The 23,537-nt window shown below is 37.3% G+C and overlaps 1 protein-coding gene across 1 annotated transcript in view; it reads right to left on the bottom strand.

Annotated features, from left to right (window-relative positions):
- man1a2 (mannosidase, alpha, class 1A, member 2) overlaps window positions 1–23,537 on the bottom strand; it is a 137,507-nt gene that overhangs the window by 40,486 nt on the left and 73,484 nt on the right. Inside the window, exon 5 of the mRNA XM_073845986.1 lies at window positions 3,184–3,302. Within this exon, the coding sequence (XP_073702087.1) occupies window positions 3,184–3,302 (119 nt within the window). The remainder of the gene's footprint in view (window positions 1–3,183; window positions 3,303–23,537) is intronic.

Genomic DNA, 23,537 nt, shown 5'->3' with positions numbered 1-23,537 from the left:
TAGCATTTATTTTTGGCCGAACTATTCATTTAATTATCAGATCATTTATTTTCCAGACATTTTCAAACTTAGATTAGATCAGGATTCTGGCTCGGCCATTTCATTATTTCGGTGTTTTTTTAGCTATAAGGAACTGCTTTACCCAATTTACAGTGTGACAGAGGCATTGTCTTGCATGAAAATTGCTGGCTGATTGGGAGATTCTTGCAGGGATGGAACTGCATGTTGCTGAAGGAGGTTCTGATTAACATTTGCATTCACTCTGTCATGAAGCTGTACAAGAGGCCCAACTCCTGCTGCAGAAACATCTCTCAAACCATGACACTTCCTCCTCCACCTTTTACTGACTTCTTTACACACTTTGGCTTCAAGTCTTTCCTCAGTTTGACACAGAAGAAAATGCTTCCCATCAGACCAAAATAAATTAAACTTGCTCTCATCACTGAAGTGAAGTCTGGACCAGCTCTCCTCTCTCCACAAAACAGGGACCTCAGTAAAGGTAGCTTAGCCTTTTGATTCTTTCTGCTTTTGATTCTCTCTTAAACGTCCCGAGACAGATTCTTAGACTGTTCAGCACTGACCTGGCAAGCAATTCCAGCTGCAGTGCTGAACCGATTTTTCACTGAGAGTCTCTGCATTATCTTGTCTACACAAGCATTTGTTTTACATGGACTTTTTGGGGGACTTGAATTAGTAGCATTATAAACCTGCAATATTTGAGAAACCTCAGATTTGTAATGACCAGCTTTTCTTGGGTTATCCCTTTGGCCTTCATCTGAACAACCTCCTTTTGCAGGGTTTCAGTCACCTTAGAGCTTCCCGCCATCTTGCAATCTCAGTGAAAATTGGAGGAATGCTGCCAGTTAAATAGGGTTTGCCATAAAATTAAGGAAATTAGCACTAGTTGCCAGATTAACAATAATAACTTGGAGGTATCTGTAAGTGTTCTCTAATTTTGAGTTCTTTTTTAAATATCTTAAGTTTTTTATACTGTGAATCAGAATACAATTAAATTATGAAATGTGACCCTGGAGCACAAAACTAGTTTTAAGTAGCACAGGTATATTAGTAGCAATAGACAACAATACATTGTATGGGTCAAAAGTACATATTTTTCTTTTATGCCAAAAATCATTAGGATATTAAGTAATATGTTCCATGAAGATATTTGTAGATTTCCTACCGCAAATATATCAAAACTTTAAAATAAAATTGATTAGTAATATGCATTGCTAAGGACTTTAAACAACTTTAAAGGCGATTTCCTCATTATTTCGATCATTTTGCACCCTCAGATTTTCAAATTGTTGTATATCAGCCAAATATTGTCCTATTATAACAGACCATACATTCATGTAAATCTTATTTATTAATAAAAATTATGACTGGATTTGTGGTCCAGGGTCACAAATATGCTTACAAAACTGACCTTCTACTCGTGTATAACTTCAAATAAGACTAAGCAAGTGATCTTGAAATTTAAGAACTTATAGGATGTTCTCCGCTTTGATTTCTCCTGGATATACACTACCGGTCAAAAGTTTGGGGTCAGTAAGACTTTCTTTAATCTTTAATGTTTTTAAAGAAAGTCTCTTATGCTTATCAGTGCTGCATTTATTTAATCAAAAATATAGAAAAAAACTGTAATATTGTGAAATGTTGTTACAATATAAAATAATGGTTTCTTTCTATTGTAATATACTTTAAAATTTCATTTATTCCTGTGATGCAAAGCTGAATTTTCATCAGCCATTACTTCAGTCTTCAGTGTCACATGATCCTTCAGAAATCATTCTAATATACTGATTTATTATTAGAATGATCTATATTGTATTATATATTGCAACAGTTGCCCTGCAAAGTTTTTATTTAGAAATTGTGATATTTTTTCAGGATACTTTGAACAGCATTTATTCAAAACATAAATATTTTCTAACAATGTAAGTATTTGCTATCACTTTTTATCAATTTAACACACCCTTGGTGAATAAAAGTATTAATTTCTTTCAAAAAAAAAAAAGAAGAAAAATTTACTGACCCCAAACTTTTGACCGGTAGTGTATATATATTTTTTGTTATTTCAACACCCATTATTTTAGTCTTCAGTGTCACATGACCCTTCAGAAACCTAATATGATATTGTAATATGATAATTTGCTGTCCAAGTAACATTTCTTACTATTATCAAGGTTGAAAACAGTTTTGCTACTTCATATTTTCATGGAAACAATGTTTTGCACACGTTTCCCTTCCTCACTTATGCTTTGCAGTTTATTGCCCTCCTCCAAAAATCCTTCCAACACATCTATCCCACTGTGACATGCTGAGCCCTCAACGGCCAGACCCAACGGTCCAAGTGTGAGTCATCCTTCAGAGTGCACATGTAAGATATACTTGTCCAAAAGTAACAGTGAGGAGGGGGAGAGAGAAGAAATTAGGTCACTACTCGAAAAGCCTAAAAGATGAACTAAACACGCAGAGGAGATTTCAGGCGCTGAGAGTCCACCAGATCTGCTGAAAGAAAGGTGGCAGAAGGGAGACGGGAGAAAGATCACACAACACACAGACACCAGAGAGATGATAAAGCCAAGAGGACCATACAGGTTCTCCATATCTGATGGAGGAGAGGCCGGAAAAACAACTGATAGGGAGAGAAACTGGAGAAATCCCATTAATGGGTCAGGATGTTGAATGCAGACAGAGAAGGAGAGCAGGAGACACGGGGGCCCCTGGGGCCACTCGCCGGCCCCCGCTTCATTCTCTGCCGTCTCTTTTGTCTGCCATTTTTTTTCCTCAACACCACCGGCTAATTCTGGAGGCAGAGCTCCGGAGGTTCACATTGTTTCCATGGCGCCAGTCTTGTCTCCTGGATACGGTGATGTGTCACATCAACTCCTTTCTCGCAAAACGTTTTCCACAGAGTACCACCACAATCTGATCAAAACCTGAAAGATTCGCACACACTAAGGGCTGAAGTCTTTGTGGGGTTATGGGGTATCGAACGACTGTTAATACAGCTGTGTCAGCCGGCTGCCAAAGTATACAGCTTACCACTGTGAAATAACAGCGTCCTGAGATATAACTGTGTCTATAAACAAAAACAGACACGCTTTGCCTCCAAACCTACAAATACAAGTGTTGTTGGAAAGTGTGTGTGTCTATGTCCGAGTCTTGGACACTTACCACACTGAAATCCAAGTTTTGCTCGATCCACTCTTGGCCATCCTTGAACTCGTCGTGAAGGCCCATTATGTAAAGAGTATCCAGGGCATCTACTATAGTGGCCCCCATCTGGGAATTACCTGCGGAGAGAATGTGGATATGAATATTTACTGAAAACATATGCACCACAGTAATTAAAAAGAAAACAAAGTTACATAATCTGGCCCATCTGAGGCAAGCAATATTCATCTGCACATTCAGAGCACAAGGTTTCCATCACCCTGTTTTTGCGCATTTTGAAGTATCGTATTAGAAGCAAGTGACGGAAACAGAAAAGTTTTTACACTCGCAGGTGGTTTTGACTTATGTGAAAAGTGTTAATGTGAATACTGGGAGATGGAAACGCATTTGCTGAATAAATTCCACTGTGTGCATCAAAAAAGTCATCAACTTTTGCGCTACGAGACGGCGTAACTTGACTAACCAGTGGACAGATCTTGTTGCACAACATCTGAAATCTTGTTATGGTTATTCAGAAATGCTCGAGCAAAGCTTGTGGTCAAAGTATTTCAGTATAATTGCCTTCCAGAATCGTCTTACATGACTGCGTTTCCAAACTCCGAAAGCAATGACCGCATTTATAGTTTTGTCTGCTCACTCTGAGGTGCAAGTAATGTATTATATATGAAAATCAACTCCTACTTTTCTTAGTGATATTAAGTGCCTGTTTATCAGGAAGTGATTATTTTACTCTCTTTGACTCGTTGGAGAAAAACAGTAATTATTTGCAAATGTTTTATGCGATACTGAATTTTATCATTAATAGTTAAATTCGCAATTTTGGATGGAAACCTGGCTTATCATTCAATCAAAAGTTTTTTTTTTTGAAAGGAATCAATTTAAACAGCAAGAATGCAATAAATTGATCATAAGTGAACATTTATAATGTTACAAAAGATTTACTTTTTTTTTTAAACTGCTGTTGTTTTGAGCTTTGTTCATCAAACTATCCCTGAAATGAACGGTTTTCACAAAAGCATTAAGCAGCACAACTGTTTTTAACAAAAAAATTTAACTTTTGAGATAAATACAGCCTGGGTGATCAGAAGAAACATTTTTTTAACATTCTTTTTAAAACATCTTCGAGACCAAACTTCTGAATGGTAGTAAACCGTTTATATTTCCAGAGGACACTGAAGGAATAATTATGATGCTAAGTATGAGATAAAAGAGTGAAATTGAAGCTATATACTGAAAGGACAAATAGCCCCTTTCACACAGTAATACCAGTAAATTGCAGTAAAATTACCAGAACAACTATACCAGTAAATGCAAAAATCTGCTGTTCACACAGACAACGACATTCTGTCTTTTTACCGGTAAAGCACCATTCACACATCTGTTTCAAAATACCGGTAAATTCTGTGACATCATTAACTAGAAATGACCTCTAAATGACGGCGCCTCCCGGTGTTGTGTTTGTAAACATGGAGGGGGATTGTTTTGTTGATGTTTTCACTTTTGTGTCAAACATTCACAGTCATGCAGTTGCTTTTGGCCCAGCACATTACTGGTAATGTTACAGCTTCTCATACTGGTAAATTTACCGGTATTTTTTTAAAAGGTCCTGTTCACACATGATTTCTTAAAGGTTTAGTTCACTTTCAGAGCATAACTTTACAGATAATTTATTCACCCCCTTGTCATCCAAGATGTTCATGTCTTTCTTCAGGTCATAAAGAAATTATGGGTTTTTGAGGAAAACATTTTGGGTTTTCAAAATGCAGTTTAAATGCAGCTTCAAAGGGCTCTAAATTATCTTTTTACAATTTATACATTTTTTAAACCACAAATTCTCGTTTTGTGAGCTCTGCAATGCGTATGCGTCCACTTCGGTTCAAGGCAGTAGAGTATGACGAAAAACTCCCATCTCATTTTCTCAATGGTTTTGAAGTTGGAGGAGAAAATGAGATGGGAGTTTTTCGACACACCCTAACTGCATTGAACCGGAATGGAAAGAGCACATGACAAGACAAGCACTTGAGGTTAAAAAGTACATTATATTAAAAAAAAAAAAAAAGTGAAAAAAATAAATAAAAAACCCCTGATCATTTCACTAGACCTCGGCTGGAATCGCTTGAAGCTACATTTAAAATGGCATTTTAGAAGTTCAAACTCATGGGCACCATAGAAGTCCACTATATTACAAAATTTCTTTATGACTGAAGAAAGAAAGACATGAGCATCTTGGAAGTGAACTAATCCTTAAACAATAATTTACCAGTAAAGACTATGTGTGAAAGGGGCTATTGAATAAGTGGTTGAACAAGAAATTAAAATTTGTAAACTGGACCAACTGATTAATATATATATTCAAATTAACGATTCAGGCATCACTACTACGAATCAGAACGCACAAAGAACAGCTAGAGCAGATATGCTGAAACTTTATCGTAAATTATTTTTGTGTTTCTGCTTAACATTTATATATTTTTAACAAGTTAGGAAGCCCCTGCAAAAGTATCAGAAAGCCCTTTTCAAAAAAAAAAAAAAAACTTTATGTCAAGAATCCGGTTATCTGACAAATAAAATTAATCTCAAGAGTAGAAAACTGTTGAAAGATGCTGTGTGGCATTTCTCTCTCTCTCAATCTGCAGAACCACAGTGTTATCATGATCATTATTGTGAGGAACTCCAAATCACTCTAAAAATACCCATCAGCCCTCAGCCTCTTAGCTCTTCTAATCTGTCCAGACTGCTGCTTGAGTTTGTCCAGAGTCACCCTAAATGGCCCCAGCTCTTAACAAACCACATAAACACTTTTGCTTTTTATTGCTCTTTTGAATCCCCTTTCTCTTACGTCATTTAGGGCTAGATCACCTTTACTGCCTTCCTCTTTATCTCCCTTTCCCTTTCCAATTCATTTTCAGTGTTTTTTATATACATCTGTAAAGTGAGTCCCTTCCTGACTACGACACTTTCGCTCAAGATGAATCTCATCTGTGACTTCACTTCAATAAAACGATAAAATAAGATAAAATACAAAAAACAAAAAGCTGCTGCCTCAATTCCATTCCCATAAATACACCGTCCATCTCAAGTAAAATCCACACTTGCTGGTTTTCTCCTGGACTGGAAATCAGGCCTCATCATACTGAATGAATCTTGATTGGCATTTACACAAGGCTGGCATTCTGCATGCCAGACATTGCTGGTGAAAATCAAATTGGACTCAATAAAGTTACTTGGGGAATTCCAATGGCAATCAGTCCAAGCTCCGCTCGCTGCTTCCTACAAGCCATCGCTCCATCCCACGCTCCCTCACTTTGTGCCATCCATGCCAGTTTCATTTGGCGACAGATTGCAAGCTGTTCCAATATGAACGCACACGTGGCAGCCGGTGTGATGATTTCATTCTTCAGATTCAGTTTTTCTTCATATTCTCCACTGCCTCATCTTGAAAGCAAACCAGCAGAGAGGTTTTAGTGGTTGAGAGGTTTATTTAGTTAAATGCAGGCGTGTGTTTGTGACTGTGGGTACTTGTGTAAACAAAGAGGAGGATCTTTACTTTGCTGCATCTTCTAGCCAAAGGCATGAGTCAGAAGGCTTTTTCCCTCTATCTGTCTTGTCTCAGGGGTTTATCAAGGGAATGGAGTGGGGGAGAGAGTCAAACTCTCTCCATATCTAATGGTTTAATAGTGCCCACCATTTCTGCTGCCACTGATTCTCCCTAGACCCTGACTACAACATCTGCTGCGCTCATCATCAAACTGCCCTGGCTAAGTTTGTGAGAAAGAACAGTAAAAAGAAAAGAGAGAGTAATGAAAAACAGACATTCAACCATAGAGACAGAATTGTGAGAGATTTTGATCTTGTGTTTGGGCCATTCTACAGAATTGGTACAAAGTTAAGAGTTCTTATATTCTTATAAACATCATTCCCAGCACTTATGCTCAAATTATCATGTCCTAGAAGAAAGAAACTTTCCCATAATATAAACAGGCTAAACTATAAAGAACTATTTAAAGATTTTAACATTGCCTGACCTGATTATTTAAAGCAGTTTTAAATTTCTTCTGCGCTTCGAGCAATTACGTCACAGCAGTACAAATAAGGGCTCTCATTGTAAGATCACCTCTAGAAAGACCTACAATTAAAATCCACAAATCAAACACTTCCAATTTTAACCTAAGCATCTGTAAGACACATAATATGTGGGTTTGAACTAAACACCATAAAACCTAATTGCCTCATGGCTCTATTCAGTATGCAGCAACTCTCTCAAGGAATGTTTTATGATGGCCAATTTGTACTCCATAAAGTGCATCGAGACCAAGTGCATAAAGAAAAAAAAAAACACAACATTTCCAGTCCAATTTCCACAAATGAGTCATGAGGCCAAATGCAATGCTGAACTCTAGATAACAGTCAATTGTTTAGCTGGTGAACACAGCCGCAGTGATTAGATGCATCTGATATGAGTAACCACAAATGTAAGGTTTCAACATTTTGCAGGGTCAAAATGTTGATCACGCTCCTTGTGACTCAGTGCATGATTAAACTATTGCTGGAAAATGCTGCCTTCAAGGGAGTACACAGAGGTAGAAAGGTAACAAGACACATCTGAATTCAGCGTTTACACAGCAACCTGTTGGTGGAACGAATGACAATGGCATTTGAAAGAGTGGTTTCATTTATAAATGTCTTTTTATTTCAATATTTTGCTCAACTAATTTTTTTTTACCAGGGAATAGGCGTTGTAGTGATGAAATATTTGCTTGGTTGTTTCTCAAGCTCATTATGAATTCTTAAAAGCTTGTTTTCATACACAAACTCTAGCCAGCAGCTGCCTACGGAGTTTGAGGTTCTTTATCACATTACGACACGCATGTTAGGTATTGCCGACTATTTCAGACGGACAACTTGCCTTTTCCCCAAGACACTTAACTTTGCTGATGCTCTTGAAATGAAAATCCAACATTAATTTCAAGCTCCAGTGCAGTTAACGCTCAGGATATTAGATGAACTTTTTAAGGTCACAAACTTATTTCTGCATTTCCTCCCCCCGAGAAATCTGAGCAGCACAAGGAGAAAGCATCTGAAGCAGAACACGAAACATACTGTATATTCTGTCCAGATAAAACTACACTGTCAGAAGTGATCACCCTCAATCATCAGACTGCCCCACTTGAGCTCATGTGTGTGGACAGGACAGCGTGTTGTCTGGAGGCGTGTACATTTGCGGGAAGCTTTTGGCTGCGTTTTTCCATCATTTCTGCATTGACTTTTATTTCGTACAGTCTTAGCCATTACTTATCCGTACAGGCTCAGATTGCAAACCCACTGGAGTGTGACTGGAAATGTGGCTTCTGCAAATGAAACTACAGGCTCTGCGGATCTTGGCTAGTGGAAAGTAGTAGCGGGATTCGGTAAATATTGAGAGAGCGCAATACTGGAAAGTTTGAGTGCGTGTACTGTGAATTTGATGTGGTTGAGGAATTCTTTTGAAGACTGGTTTATTGGAAATGAAAACAAATCGCATACCTGAATTGTGAGGTTTCCCGAGGATTCTTTCCTCTTGTATTAATCCCATTCTAATTTTCAGCTGTGATTCTAAAATTACATTGCTTAATACTACCGGCCTCAATTTGCCAAGACGTAGCCGTGAAATGTCACGCACTGGTATTAAAGGAAAAGTTCACTGAAAATCATATTTAGGTCCTCACCCCAATTAAGCGTGTTAGTGAAGGAATGAAATCATGTTTGCCTCATCAAGTATCACGGTCACCATTAAAGCTAATGAACAGCTCATGGTCTACAGTTACATTACGAATTCTGCCATGATGCAGTAAAATGTTAAAGCTTATTATTAGCAGTGCTTGCAATTGCTACCGCTTATACTTAGGAGTAAGGGTTTGAATAATCATTAATTCAAACATTTAAATTGCAGTGCATCATGCACAGAAACGTTAACACTACAGACAACACACACACACACACACACACACACACACACACACACACACACACACACACACACACACATTACTCATTACTCCAGTGTTCAGTGTCACATGGTCCTTCAGAAAGCATTCTACATTAAGTACTTCTGTGGAAAACGATACATTTGTTAGTACTTTTTTAATGAATAGAAAGTTCAGAACAATATGAAGAATGTGAAATAATAGTGTTGGGTTTTGACACAAATTTCACAATTACAATTGAGGTCAAAAGTTTACATACACCTTGTAGAATCTGCAAAATGTTAACTTTACTAAAATAAGAGGGATCATAGAAAATGCATGTTACTTTCTTATTTAGTGCTGACCTGAAAAAGATATTTCACATAAAAGACGTTTACATATAGTCTGCAAAAGAAAATAACAGTAGAATTTATAAAAATGACCCAGTTCAAAAGTTTACATAGACTTGATTCTTAATACTGTGTTGTTACTTGAATGATCCACAGCTGTGTGTTTTTTTTTTGTGTGTGTTTTTTTTTTGTTTGTTTAGTAAGAGAATTTGAAGATTGGGGTAAATTTAACTTATTTTGTCTTCTGGGGAACATGCAAGTATCTTTTGTAGCATCTGAAAGGCAGTACTAAATGAAAAAAAAAGATATTTAAGCAAAATAAGAAAAATGTACACATCTTCATTCTGTTCAAAAGTTTACCCTTCTGGAGCATCAGTTAGTGTTTAAACCTTCTGTAATAAATGCATATGAGTCCCTCAGTGTCCTCAGTGTGAAAAGATGGATCTCAGAATCATACAATCATTGCTGGAAAGGGTTCAAATACACAAAAATGCTGAAAAAAAAATATCTGTGGGACCCGAAGGATTTTTCTGAAGAACATCAGGCAGTTTAACTGTTCAGAACAAACAAGGAACTCATGAACAACTATCACTAAACAAAAATAAAAAATGATCATGGATCATTCAGGTAACAAACACACTATTAAGAATCAAGTGTACTGTATGCAAATTTTTGAACAGGGTAATGTTTATAAATTCAACTATTATTTTCTTTTGTGGACTATATGTAAACATCTTTTATGTTAAATATTTTATTCAGTACTAAAAAAAACCATGCATTTTGTATGATCCCTCTTTTTTGGTCAAATAAGTAACATTTAGCAGATTCTGCTAGGTGTATGTAAACTTTTGACCTCAACTGTACATAATTACCATTTCTACTCCAATTCGCTCTTTTGAAATATAAACATTTAAATGGTGGCTGTCATAAAAAGTTAACTGATTTATTCAAACATAAATGAAACATTGCAGAACAGTAATAAAAATAAAATCATAATGAATGCTACATGGTGCATATATTTAGCAAAATGCTCATCTAGAGTAGACTAAAGAGTTTATGGTCACCGAATGTGCTTTTCTGAGGTAAATGTGACGTTACCTGACTTATTGTTCACAAGCTGTTACATTGATGTCTTTGCACGGTTGAAACACTGATTGAGCATTAACATTAAACAGGATATGGATTTTGGTAAGTACTCTTTTTAAACACCTTCAGATGTTCATTCATGTTTATTTTGTGCTAAAACTGGTATTATAGTGGAGGAGACGATCAGTTTATGTGCGCTTCGTGCTGCCGCTTCTCCTGAACTGAGGTGCTACAGTGATCTTTCACTCCAACATTAAACAGAGTCTTTATTATTTAAATACTGTAATAAAAATGACACTCTCATCTCACTTTTGGTCAATTTAATGAATCCTTGCTGAGAAAAAGTCTTGTTGACCCCCAACTTTAGAACAGTAGTAGATATATAGTAAAGAAAAGAAAAAAAAAAGAAAGACACTAATAACCACTGTAGAGCAAATAACAAAGAATAAATCCACAGAAAAGCACAGAAATAATGACCAAGACTCTCCATTAGCTGATATGTGAGTTTCTTTTTTATAAAGTTGGGTGCACACTGTTTTTTTCTGTCCTTGACAGTCCTGTTGCTTGTTAGATTGTACAAAACCCCAAGAGGCATCTTGGGTAAAAGCAAAGGCAGACAGTAGAACATCACTACTCTTTTAAGTCAGACTGTAATATATACACACATCATAACTAAGATTTTTTATGACTAATAGTGTAGACTGTCCATTTTAAGTTACCAGTTGACAGCCAGTCTGCTGTCCTAAGTCCAAGCACTAAAGATAGGAGTCTAAAGCCTGGAGCCAGATGTGGCTGGGCAACAGCAGTCTGCTTGGTTCTTTACTAGACAGCTGTCAGAACAGCCACACTGCAGGACTGTGACCCACAATTAAGGACATGGCCCTTTAAAAGTCAAGATAAGTCGTTAAGGCATTTAATGACAATCTCAAACTAAGTGTTACAAGATTTCTTCTCTGTGACTAGATACTTCATGACTTTAGCTGTTAAATGTGTCTAAAATAAAAGTAAAAATAAAAATAAAATTCAAAATAATATAAAAAAACAGAATTGGTAAGAAAAACAAACAAACAGAATGTCAACAAAATGTCAATGTACAGTCATGGCCAAAAGTTTTGAGAATGACACAAATATTAGTTTTCACAAAGTTTGCTGCTAAACTGCTTTTTGATCTTTGTTTCAGTTGTTTCTGTGATGTACTGAAATATAATTACAAGCACTTCATACGTTTCAAAGGCTTTTATCGACAATTACATGACATTTATGCAAAGAGTCAGTATTTGCAGTGTTGGCCCTTCTTTTTCAGGACCTCTGCAATTCGACTGGGCATGCTCTCAATCAACTTCTGGGCCAAATCCTGACTGATAGCAACCCATTCTTTCATAATCACTTCTTGGAGTTTGTCAGAATTAGTGGGTTTTTGTTTGTCCACCCGCCTCTTAAGGATTGAAGTTTTAAGATCTGGGGAGTTTCCAGGCCATGGACCCAAAATTTCAACGTTTTGGTCCCCGAGCCACTTAGTTATCACTTTTGCCTTATGGCACGGTGCTCCATCGTGGTGGAAAATGCATCGTTCTTCTCCAAACTGTTGTTGGATTGTTGGAAGAAGTTGCTGTTGGAGGGTGTTTTGGTGCCATTCTTTATTCATGGCTGTGTTTTTGGGCAAAATTGTGAGTGAGCCCACTCCCTTGGATGAGAAGCAACCCGACACATGAATGGTCTCAGGATGCTTTACTGTTGGTATGACACAGGACTGATGGTAGCGCTCACCTTTTCTTCTCCGGACAAGCCTTTTTCTAGCCTGGGTGTCCCCATACTGCCTTTCGCAGCGCGATTTTATTCACGCTTCTAGTCAGTCTGGAAACCATGGACCTAATTTTCACCTAAGATAGGGAACCAATCACAGAACGGGGAGGGAGCAGCAAGACGATGACGCCTTCTATGCGACTCACCGAAGGATCCAGCATGGCAGCAGACGCAAAGTTATCTTTCGTATCTGCACTGGACGCGAGCGGCGCGACCCGACGCGACAAATGACATTAGAACGCAAGTTTATTTTGAAAAAAGAGCAACTTTTGGCGTTCGCTCTACATACGTCATCCGGTATAATTGAAACGATTGGCTATGAGCTACGCACAGGCGCATTTGATAGACATTCGTATCGCCCAATAAACGGCTCTGGGCATTCGTAAACCACGCCTCAAATACGAGAAAATGAACATGTGGTTCCCAGACCACGAATCATGACGAAGTCATAACGTGGTCTGGTGATAGCCAGGCTAGCCTTTTTCCAGATGCCCCAAACAATCGGAAAGAGGCTTCATCGGAGAATATGACTTTGCCCCAGTCCTCAGCAGTCCATTCGCCATACTTTTTGCAGAAGATCAATTTGTCCCTGATGTTTTTTTTTGGAGAGAAGTGGATCCTTTGCTGACACCAGGCCATCTTCCAAAAGTCTTGGCCTCACTGTGCGTGCCGATGCGCTCACACCTGCCTGCTGCCATTCCTGAGCAAGCTCTGCACTGGTGGCACTCCGATCCCGCAGCTGAATCCTCTTTAGGAGACGATCCTGGCGCTTGCTGGACTTTCTTGGACACCCTGAAGCCTTCTTAACAATGCAGTGGAAAGTTTTTCTCGGGATTAAGTTAATTTTCACGGCAAAGAAGGACTATGCAATTCATCTGACCACTCTTCATAACATTCTGGAGTATATGCAAATTGCTATTATAAAAACTTAAGCAGCAACTTTTCCAATTTCCAATATTTATGTAATTCTCAAAACTTTTGGTCACGACTGTACGTGTACCTAATTTAAGAAATTGCACTGAATTTATCTTTTGTTGTGATTGCAAATGTGTAGTAGTGATTAAATAATGTATTTTCTGCAATCTGAACTTTAGAGCCTGCCTGTACTTTGAGAGAAAGTTTGAAGGCCAGCTGCTGCCATGAGTGCTTTTCACACTGTAACTCGCACACACATACAATCACAGTCCATGTACAGGTGCTCAGGTCCAAATAACACATCAGCACTCAAGTCACGTACATTCAGCTCTCAAGGGCACACTAGTGTCTGTCTGCCTCTCATGATCTCTTAATGAATAACTGCACAGACATTTCAACAGCTTATTATTTCCATCAGCGTGTCTCCATTCTCACCAAATCTCTGCCTTCCTCCTGCACTCTTCCTATCTCTGCTCTGTTTGTAATTTGGTGTTTGCTGTGTGCTGTGCTTGCTGTCAGTCACTGTAAGTGGCTGATGAATATTTACTGAGTCACAGCACTTTGATGAATGGCTGTAGTGGTGATGCCGAGGGAGAGGACTGATCCCTGTTTTTCAGACACACACTGACTCTTGCACCATTTTAATGCTGCAGAGACTCATGGGCCACGGCACTCTCGAGTAGTGCGGCAAGGGTCAACCCTGCATAGACAGCAACATAACTATCACGTTCAAGGCCAAGAAAGGTAGTAAGGACATTGTTAAAATAGTCTATGTGATGTCAGTGCTTCAATAATACTGTGTGTGCATTCAAGGATTTCTTCTCTTCTGTGTCAGTCTTTAATGCGCATTCATAAGATGCATGATCAGAAAGCTCTTGGATTTCATCAAAAATATCTTAATTTGTGTTCCGAAGATAAACAAACGTCTACAGGTTTGGAACGACACGAAGGTGAGTAATTGCCAGAATTTTCATTTTTGGGTGAACAATATCTATAATTGCTGACAAGCTACAAGCAGTTTTATTGCACTTTTTCTTCCTGTTAAACTCCATTTTTCTTTTCTGACTCTTTATTCTTTTGTTTCTAGGTCTTCTGTAACATGTCAAGGGCTTACATGCATTCCTGGTGGACTGCACAGAACTAAATTTGTGTGATTTCCCACTTGCGCTTGGCATCTTCTCATCTATTAAAAGTAAAATCCCAGCAGAATCCTGGTAGAGTGGGAAAAATCAGCAGGAACTGAGCTGGAATCGAGCTGGAATCAGTCAGTCATTCGGGAGCGTTTGCAGCATTTTCTTTCTGTGCCAGCTGGAAACACGCTAACTCAAAGTAAGCCTCATAGTGCTAAACAGAACAATTAATAAACAAGACAATTCAGAACGCTGCTGTGGGCTTCCCTCTGCATCATATGGATGTGCAAATGTACATATTTTCAAAAACAAGTCATTGGTAGGTTGCCTGAACATCGACTAATTGGTCTCAACAAAATGAACTGTCAAATTAGGGTGTCCTGACATCTAGATGAACTAGTCGATGCCACTAATCTAAGCGACCATCAAGACTCATTCATTCTGCATGTTTGCCCTAAAAGCTTTGGAGAGGACTATGAATCTCCTTGAAGTGGCAGACAGCGGTTTTCTTCAGAAAAATGCAGCTATGAAAGAGGACATCACACATGTATTCACATGATTTATGGCTCTACGCCTCGCGTGTGACACATACAGCACTACATTTTGTGCATACTAATTTATGCATGGTGAGTTCTGTTCTAAAAGAATCCATCACTTCAAACCTAACTTATTGAATGTGTTTGCAGGGAGCAGCTAGGGTCTAGACTTTCGCCAAGCGAGAATGCAATTTGCCCATTGTGTACAGTTGTATGGACTACTGTACTGAAGCTTTTAAGGTATTTAAAAATAGCACCAAGCAGGGCTCTACAGTGCGACCATGTCACTCGCATTTGCGACTGAAAACCACTTCGTGCAACTATGAAAAAAATATTTAGGAGCACCATGTGCGACTGACCCGATCAGCGTATTTGTGTTTGCGCTCAGGGGAGCTTCAGAGGTTTCTACATGTTTTTGCTATGTTGAGTAATGCATCATGGACACCTCACAAATCCTTTCATAAACAAAGTGTAGAGAGAGTGTAAATAAGAGATTGATTGTGCAGTAATACAGAGCGTCGTTGATTATAATACAGCTTCGTAAGATCGCGAACTAAGATGACTGACAGCTTTTAATAATTTTTAAGGGAGATTGTAAATGAGATATTGATTTAATACAACAGTTAAAATAAACAAGTTATTAAGTGACTTACATTGTCTGACTACAACACTATTGCCTGATTTTGCTCTATTCCGTCATCAAAAGTAGACTGAAACAAGTCACAACTGAGCCGCTGCGCATCTCCATTCAAACACAGCAGTGTTTCATTTATGAATGAATCTGTTTTTAAACAAATCTTTTAAAATTATTGAATTATCCGTACATAAAAGACAGTAACTTGCTTTATTCCTGAATGAATCAGCTGTTCGAACGAATCAAATGAATGATATGATTCAGTATTTAAATCGGTGTCTTGCCACCACCTACTGGCAGCTTTAGTTAAATTTTTAAAGTATCTTTTCAGTTATTTAAATCATGTAATATTTCTGTATTCAAATTTTTATATTTAAAACATTAATCTCAACATGAATTTATGAATTTGATTGCACTCATGCCACCTCTGAGCCTTATTAAACATGAAAATGTAAAAACAAAATTCCTCTGTAAATCACGTTAAGGGGTCAAATATCACCTTGTAATAGTAAGGCTATTTTTATTTTTATTTTCAGATTTTTTGATTATAGTTTAGAATGTGCTCCTGAAATTTTGACAGTGCTCCTAAATTTTTTAAGTTAGGAGCACAAGTCTATATTCTCTAGTTTGTATATTAGTGTAGAATAGGGATGTAACGGTATTATCAATAATCTATATCATTGTGGTCACATGGCAATATATAACAAAAGGTTTTTAAAATATATTCAAACTACTTATTCTAACATAAAAGGTCTTTGAAGTTGTATTTTTGGTGATTATTCTTTGACACAGTACCTCTCAAATTAACAAAAACCGAAAGCACAATATGGCTTAATCCCTTCATCAAGTCTGTTTTCGCTGCACGTTTCAAAGTGCGCCCTTCGTTCAGGTGATCAGCTTGTGATTTGGTGTTTTCCACGGATCAGAACGGCTCAGTTCACAGTGAATGCAGTGAACTCGTTTATTGCATGTGCTGTGAGTTTGGCGCACGTTTGGAAACGAAAAAGCCACCTATTGTGCTTTATTTTCACAGCAGATGATTACAGCATTTCACTAGATTTGTAGTGAGACACATTTTTGTAAGCTTGTTTTTACTGAAGCTGGAGCTTTCTGTCAAATTAAAAGCTCTACTGCCGTTTCCGTCAAAATATAAGCTTAAAAGTGCAGTATGAATTATTGACAGCTAGCTGTTTAAATTGTTAACGTTCCTGCAGTCCAAATTCAAAATATCTCCTTCAAGTGTAGAAATTAGGAAATTATTGTAATTTCCCTACTGTAGTGTAAAGCAAAAATAATTTACCTATGAAATATTCATTTTTATTTATTTTACAGTGCAATTGTTTTACATTGTGGCTATTACTGTCATAGGAATAATAATATAAAATAGTTGTTATTGTTATTATTATTATTATATTCTAATTTGTTTGGCTTCCTAAAACACCAGTGTGAATGTAATTTAGACTGAGACAGTATGCCACATAAAAAGAGGGTTGAGCCCCCCTTAAAGTTTATAAGTCAATTAACTTTTTTCTAACTCAAGTTTTCTTAGTTAAAAACATGGGAAGGAGCTCTTAATTTTGAACTCTCAAAGCGCATTATATAGAATAATTTAACTTTAGAAATGCACAAAAGTTTATAGTTTTATATTAAACATTTATATATTTATTAAATATCTCAAATACCGTATTGTGGACTTCATATGAAGATATTGTATTGTATTGTATTGATATGTTTGTTACATCCCTAGTGTAGAATAAACTGTTCAGTAGTGGTTAGTATGTGTAGTGTGAAACGGGGGACCTGTCAGATTTCCAAAAAAAGGTAAATAGCAGAAGCGTCTATAACAGCAATTGTTTGGTATTTTAACAACAGTTTTTAAGATTATGGGTACACAAAGTGTGAAAAGTGTCTGAAAACTGAAAATGAATGATAGGGACCTTTGAACACTCAGAAAGGATGTTCTCCCAACTAGGCATGGGCCGGTATGAGATTCTGACGGTATGATAACCTTGGATAAAAATATCACGGTTTCACGGTATCACGGTTTTGTAATTACTGCTCTACAATGTTATATTTAAATGTCTGGGTAAAAAAAAAAGTTTTTATTTTTATTTTTTTGCTGAACACAGTATATTTTATTTTAGGAAACATTTAGAACATTTTGTAACATGGAACATCAGGCAAAATAATTAAAATAAATAATTATATCTTCTTACTTAAATTTCAGTCACTTGTGTGAGCCTAAGGCTGCAGCTCAACAATAATCAACAAAATAAAATGTTCAAAAACAAATCCTTCTAAATGGAAAAAATGCAATAACTAATCAAAGCAAAAATATGACAATTAGTGACAGTTACAGAAATAAACAGATACTCAAAGACACGTGAGAGCCATCAAGGTTTTTTTTTTTTTATGCCATGATTTTGAAAAGATGTTAAGGGTGCACTGTGTAATAATTAAGATGATTTCTGGACAGAGGTGCAATAACTATGTTTTCAAGGGTGCTTAAAGACCTTAATGAACCATTATGTCTTTATTAACTTAGAATTATCAGCTTGTGAAAAAAAACACTGACACAATGATGAACAGGTAACAGTAATATTCACAATAACATAGTTTTGTTGAATGATTAAGTAAATATAATTCCTTAAATTACATTTTAAAAGAAATCTCACTATTCGTTGCTGTCAAAAAAAAGGTGAGATTTTAATTCTGTATCGGCTTCCGTAGTTCTGTAAAGGGAGGGGTGAGCGGTGGGCTGTTGCAATTCACCACTTCGCCACTAGATGCCGCAAAAACCTACACACTGCACCTTTAACGTGCCTGAAGGATTAAAAGCAAAGACGTGATTTCACTTTAACTTAATTGTTTTACTAATGTTCAATCACAGAAACGTAAGGTTAGTACATATAGTCTGCTATTCCCCACTCTGTGTTGTGTGGGTTCACCTCCTTCGTCCATCCTGAACTTATATATCACTGCTGAGTCCGGCTGAGTCTCACTGACTGTGGATCACGTGCACAATCACAGACACGATCGGTGAGGGAGGGGCTGCATTGTTTTCGCTGCAGGTACGCACACACACAACCTAGTAGCGAGTCCTGCGCTTTCACTTTGACGACACAGAAAATGCACATATCGTAGGAACGGTATAACTTTTTTTGTTTGCGGTTTTGAAACCGTGACTTTCTCAAACCGCGGTAAACCTTGAAACCGGTTATCATCCCATGCCTACTCCCAACATAAAACTACAGCAGCAAAAGTGACAGCAAACGTCAATTTTCACCTTGAAGAACCCAACTATTGAGCTTCACAAAGTTAGTATCCATGAAAGAGCTGCTATTACTAAAACTTAAATCACACACACACACAAAAATGCTAAATTGTAGATGGTATGAGGATGATGATAAAACCTGGACAGTCAGAGCACCAAAAAAAAACTTCAACACCTGCCCTTGACAAACAAATCACCTGACATGAATATTATCAAACCACTATAGATACTTTCGGAGAAAACTAGATTCCCTCCTTCAAGATCTCTTAAATAACTGAAAGATGTTCTGATAGACGACATATCACTGTGGAATATTCAAAAGTTGTAACAATCTATTCTAAGAAGTTTGGAAGCTATATTAAAAGACAAATGGTGGTAAAACATCTTAACTTTTTCCCCGCCAAACATGGAATTTTATGTTTCCACGTTTTTACTGTTATATGCTATTACGCATCTCCTGAGTGAGTTCAGAATCTCCTGATCAAAAACACAGGTGAGGAAGATGCAAAAACAATAACAACAATAAACAGCATATAAATGAAAACTACCTCTTACTGCATCAACATTTTACTCCATAACATTAGGCAAAGGACTGTGAAGCTTTGGGGGTGCTGATGGAAGCCATCTACTGCTTCTTCGCTTCGATCAGCATACTGAATATGATCCAATAGCCTTTGATAAAATTGTGGTTTTCTTAGCTTTTTGTGGAATGTGTTGCTTTTTTTATAAAACTTTCCTACATCCGAGTGTTGATAAGAAAAGAATGCTTGAAGCTAGACGCTTAAAAGTAGAAGCTTTGTTCTTTATTTTGGTGTATTGCATGTTCAGATATTCAACAAAATATTCTGGGGGGCATGAAATGTTAGTAAAAAAAATGATCAAAAATGCTGGCGGTGGCTGTCAACTTTTTTCAAAAAAGCTGGCAGGGAAAGAGTTAAAGAAATATTGCTTATTTCCCAGCTGTTCACATTATTTGTCAACCTCAGTGTATAAATATTTATTCATATTTAATCAATCAATTAATGTTGCTTGACTGTGAAGCTGGTGTGTGATTAAAATTACCTTTACATTTTATTTTATCCCCCTTAGCCATGTGTTCATGTTCGATTTTGGATTGCTTATCTGGCCAAGAGGAGCAAGTGTTTGTTTTTCTAGTCAATATTGTTACTAGATTAATGTTAATGACATAACATACAACATTTTTATTGGGTTGCATTTACACTGCAAGGCCTAATTGACACATCCAATATTTTGACACAAATCCAATCGTTTGTGCTGTTTACATTCACTCAAGGCTGATCGTGTTTGTCAGTACACTACCAAGAAGGGTATCTTTACCAATTTCTGCATTTCATATTAGTATCCTGAATAGATGCTGGCATGATTACATTTTTTAAACTTTAATATTGACTTTCAACAATCCAGTTAAACCCACACAACTAAAACTCCCCACAAAATGAACATAAAATTCCCATCTTCAAGTACAGTCACACATTTCAGAGACCAAATGAGCCTAAGCTATAAAAATTACATCTGCATTGTTCTCCGAAAAGAGGCCATTTGAACCCAGACGGCTGAATACATTACAGGCTTTAGCAGAAACGTGTCTAAGTGAGACATTTAGAGGAAAAATGCATGACTAACTGTCTAGTACTGTGCACACATCAGCATTTAGCACGTGCTTGGGATGTATTCTGCCTCAGTGCACTGCACAAAACTGCCATACTTCGCACACAGATGACAAAAGCCTAAACCCCAGTGTTAAACTGCTTTGTCTCTGCATTGCAGGAGAGGGTAGCGGTGCTTGGCACCTGCCTGAGCCGAGCCGAGCCGAGCCGAGCCGCGGTCGCCCCTCTGCAGACTTCGTTTATGAAGTCACCACGGAGAAGACAACATGCCCCAGGCCTCATCCCCACCACTCATTACATCATTAACAACACAGTGGGTCACGTACTGATGGATCTCTAGAGCAAACCCAGACACACACACACACACACACACACACACATGCCAAGAGCACTAAACTGACATGCTGAGAGGCTGTGTATACTTCCCCATGTTCTCCACAGTCAAACAGAAAATCACACGCATCATTAAGAAAATATTAACCACCTAGGGAACGCAATTCGTTGGGCAGCACCGAGATGCATATATAATTGGAGATTTCGGCGAGGCTGGTGGCTGATGGGAATTACGCAAATGAGGTCATAAATACCGAAAATGAATGGAGAAGTCAAAAGCACCAGCCGACTCAGGCAACATTCTCTCACTGCAACTCCAACTCCCTTAGACAGCTGTTTTCCCTCCTTTCACTTTCATTCATCATCACCTCTACATAATGAATACGATCTGTGGTTCCTACAAACACGAATTCAGCTCACAATTGTATTGCGTTTACATAAATTTTCTACAAAAAAATTAAAAGGAGATATATTACTTTTTAATATTGTTACCTTGTGCACGTATATCAGCTACCAGATTCCAGTTTCGAAAGGTAATCGAACCCTTGAAAAGTTCCGACGTCTGTACTGAAATTAAGGATTAGTTTGCTTCCAGAATGAAAACTTCCTGATAATTTACTCAAACCTATGTCATCCAAAATGTTAATGTCTTTCTTTAAGAAATTAAGGTTTTTGAGGAAAACACTCCATATAGTGTTTTTTCTCCATATAGTGGACTTTAATGGTGCACAACAGGTTGAAGGTCCAAATTGCAGTTTCAATGCAGCTTCAGGGACCTACACGATCCCAGCCGAGAAATAAGGGTCTAGTGAAACGATCAGTAATTAAAAATAAAAACCCATCTAAAAATGTATATACTTTTTAACCACAAATGCTTGTGTTGCACTAGCTCTGTGATGCGCATCTTCACACATAACAATCACATTTGAAAGGTTGTGTGGTTAGTTCTTCGTCTGTGTACACTCTTAAAAATAAAGGTGCTTCATGATGCCATAGAAGAAGCTTTTTTGTCTAAATGGTTCCTTAAAGAACCTTTAACATCTGAAGAACCTTTATGTTTCTCAAAAGGTTCTCTGTGGCGAAAAAAGGTTCTTCAGATTATAAAAAGGTAGGAAAGAGATGGTTCTTTAAAGAACCTTTGACTGAATGGTTCTTTGTGGAACCAAAATTGTTTTTTCTATGGCATCGCTGTGAAGAACCTTTTAAAGCACCTTTATTTTTAAGAGTGAACTTCGGTTAAAAAAGATAGGGTTGGACGAAAAACTCAAACTCATTTTCTCTTCCAACTTCAAAATTGTCTGGCATCATTGTTTTACCCTTTTTTGTAAAGGGTGTTTGACCTTCTTTGGACATTTACTTTGAAAACACTGGGTCGGTACTTGAAAGGTTATGTAATGCATGAGGTTGAGCTAGTGCAAGACGAGCATTTGTGGTATGTATATACAATTTTTTTTTTTTTAAATGACAGATTGTTTCACTAGATAAGACCTTTATTCTTGATTTGGGATTGTGCAGATAAGGTGAAAGATGAGGCTCCATTAAAACTGCAATTTGGACCTTCAACCTGTTGATCCCCATTGAAGTCCACTTTATAGAAATATCCTGGAATGTTTTCCTCAAAAACCTCATTTCTTTTCGAATGAAGAAAGAAAGACATAAACATCTTGGATGATATGGGGGTAAGTAAATTATCAGAATATTTATTCTTATTTAGCAACATTTCTGCTAGCATTTTGAGCGCTGCTGTGCGGTTTCTAAAACACCTCTGATTGGCCATTGTGTTTACACACTCAACTAATATATCTGTGATTGGCTGCAATGATCGTCACTTCAAAAACTTTTGTGTAAATACACATCTTTCACCCTATTTACAGAGCACTTACAGATGCACATGAGAATGTCTGAAAGGCGAGTCTATCAGCAGATCATTCTATGAGCAGATACATTAGGGATCCGCTGATAAACGCGGTTTCAAGCGCTCCCGTGTGTATCTATGCAAGCACTCGGTGAAGAGTGTGAAGCCATGATCTTTGTAGCCAATCACAGACACATATCTTGAGCCCATTAACACAATATCCAATCAAAGGTTTTTAGGAATACGGTCAACAGTGCTAAAACTGCTAGCGAGAAATGCTGGTGTCATCACATTTTCAAAATTTCAGTACAGACATCAGTACTTTTGACAGCACTACCTGGAAATATCACTTAAAGGATAAGTTCACTTCCATAAAAAATTAATAGATAATGTACTCGCCCCCAATCCAAGATGTTCATGACTTTCTTTCTTCAGTTGTAAAGAAATTATGTTTTTTGAGGGAAACATTTCAGGATTTTTATATAGTGGACTTCTATGGTGCCCTGAGTTTGAACTTCCAAAATGCAGTTTAAATGCGGCCTCAAACAATCCCAAATTTGGTTGTAATCGATCCCAGCCGAGGAAAAAGGGTCTCATCTAGCGAAACGATCGGTTTAAAAAAAAAAAAAAAAAAAAAAAAATCTATTTATATACTTTTTAACCTCAAAAACACCTTAAAAAAAAAAAAAAAAAAAAAAAGGTTAAACAGTGATGTAGGACAATTTTGAAGTTTTAGAAAATAAGTTTTTCGACGTGCCCTAACAGTCTTGAAACGGAAACAGCAGAGTTCAGGCAGAGCAAGACAAGATGAGTGTTTGAGGTTAAAAAGTATATAAATTGTAATTTAAAAAAAAATAAATAAAAAAAA

Source organism: Garra rufa, chromosome 8 (assembly GCF_049309525.1).
Source record: "Garra rufa chromosome 8, GarRuf1.0, whole genome shotgun sequence".
NCBI classification, from domain to species: Eukaryota; Metazoa; Chordata; class Actinopteri; order Cypriniformes; family Cyprinidae; genus Garra; species Garra rufa.
Note: the sequence above shows the minus strand (reverse complement) of the source record. Positions and strands in the feature narration are given on the sequence as shown.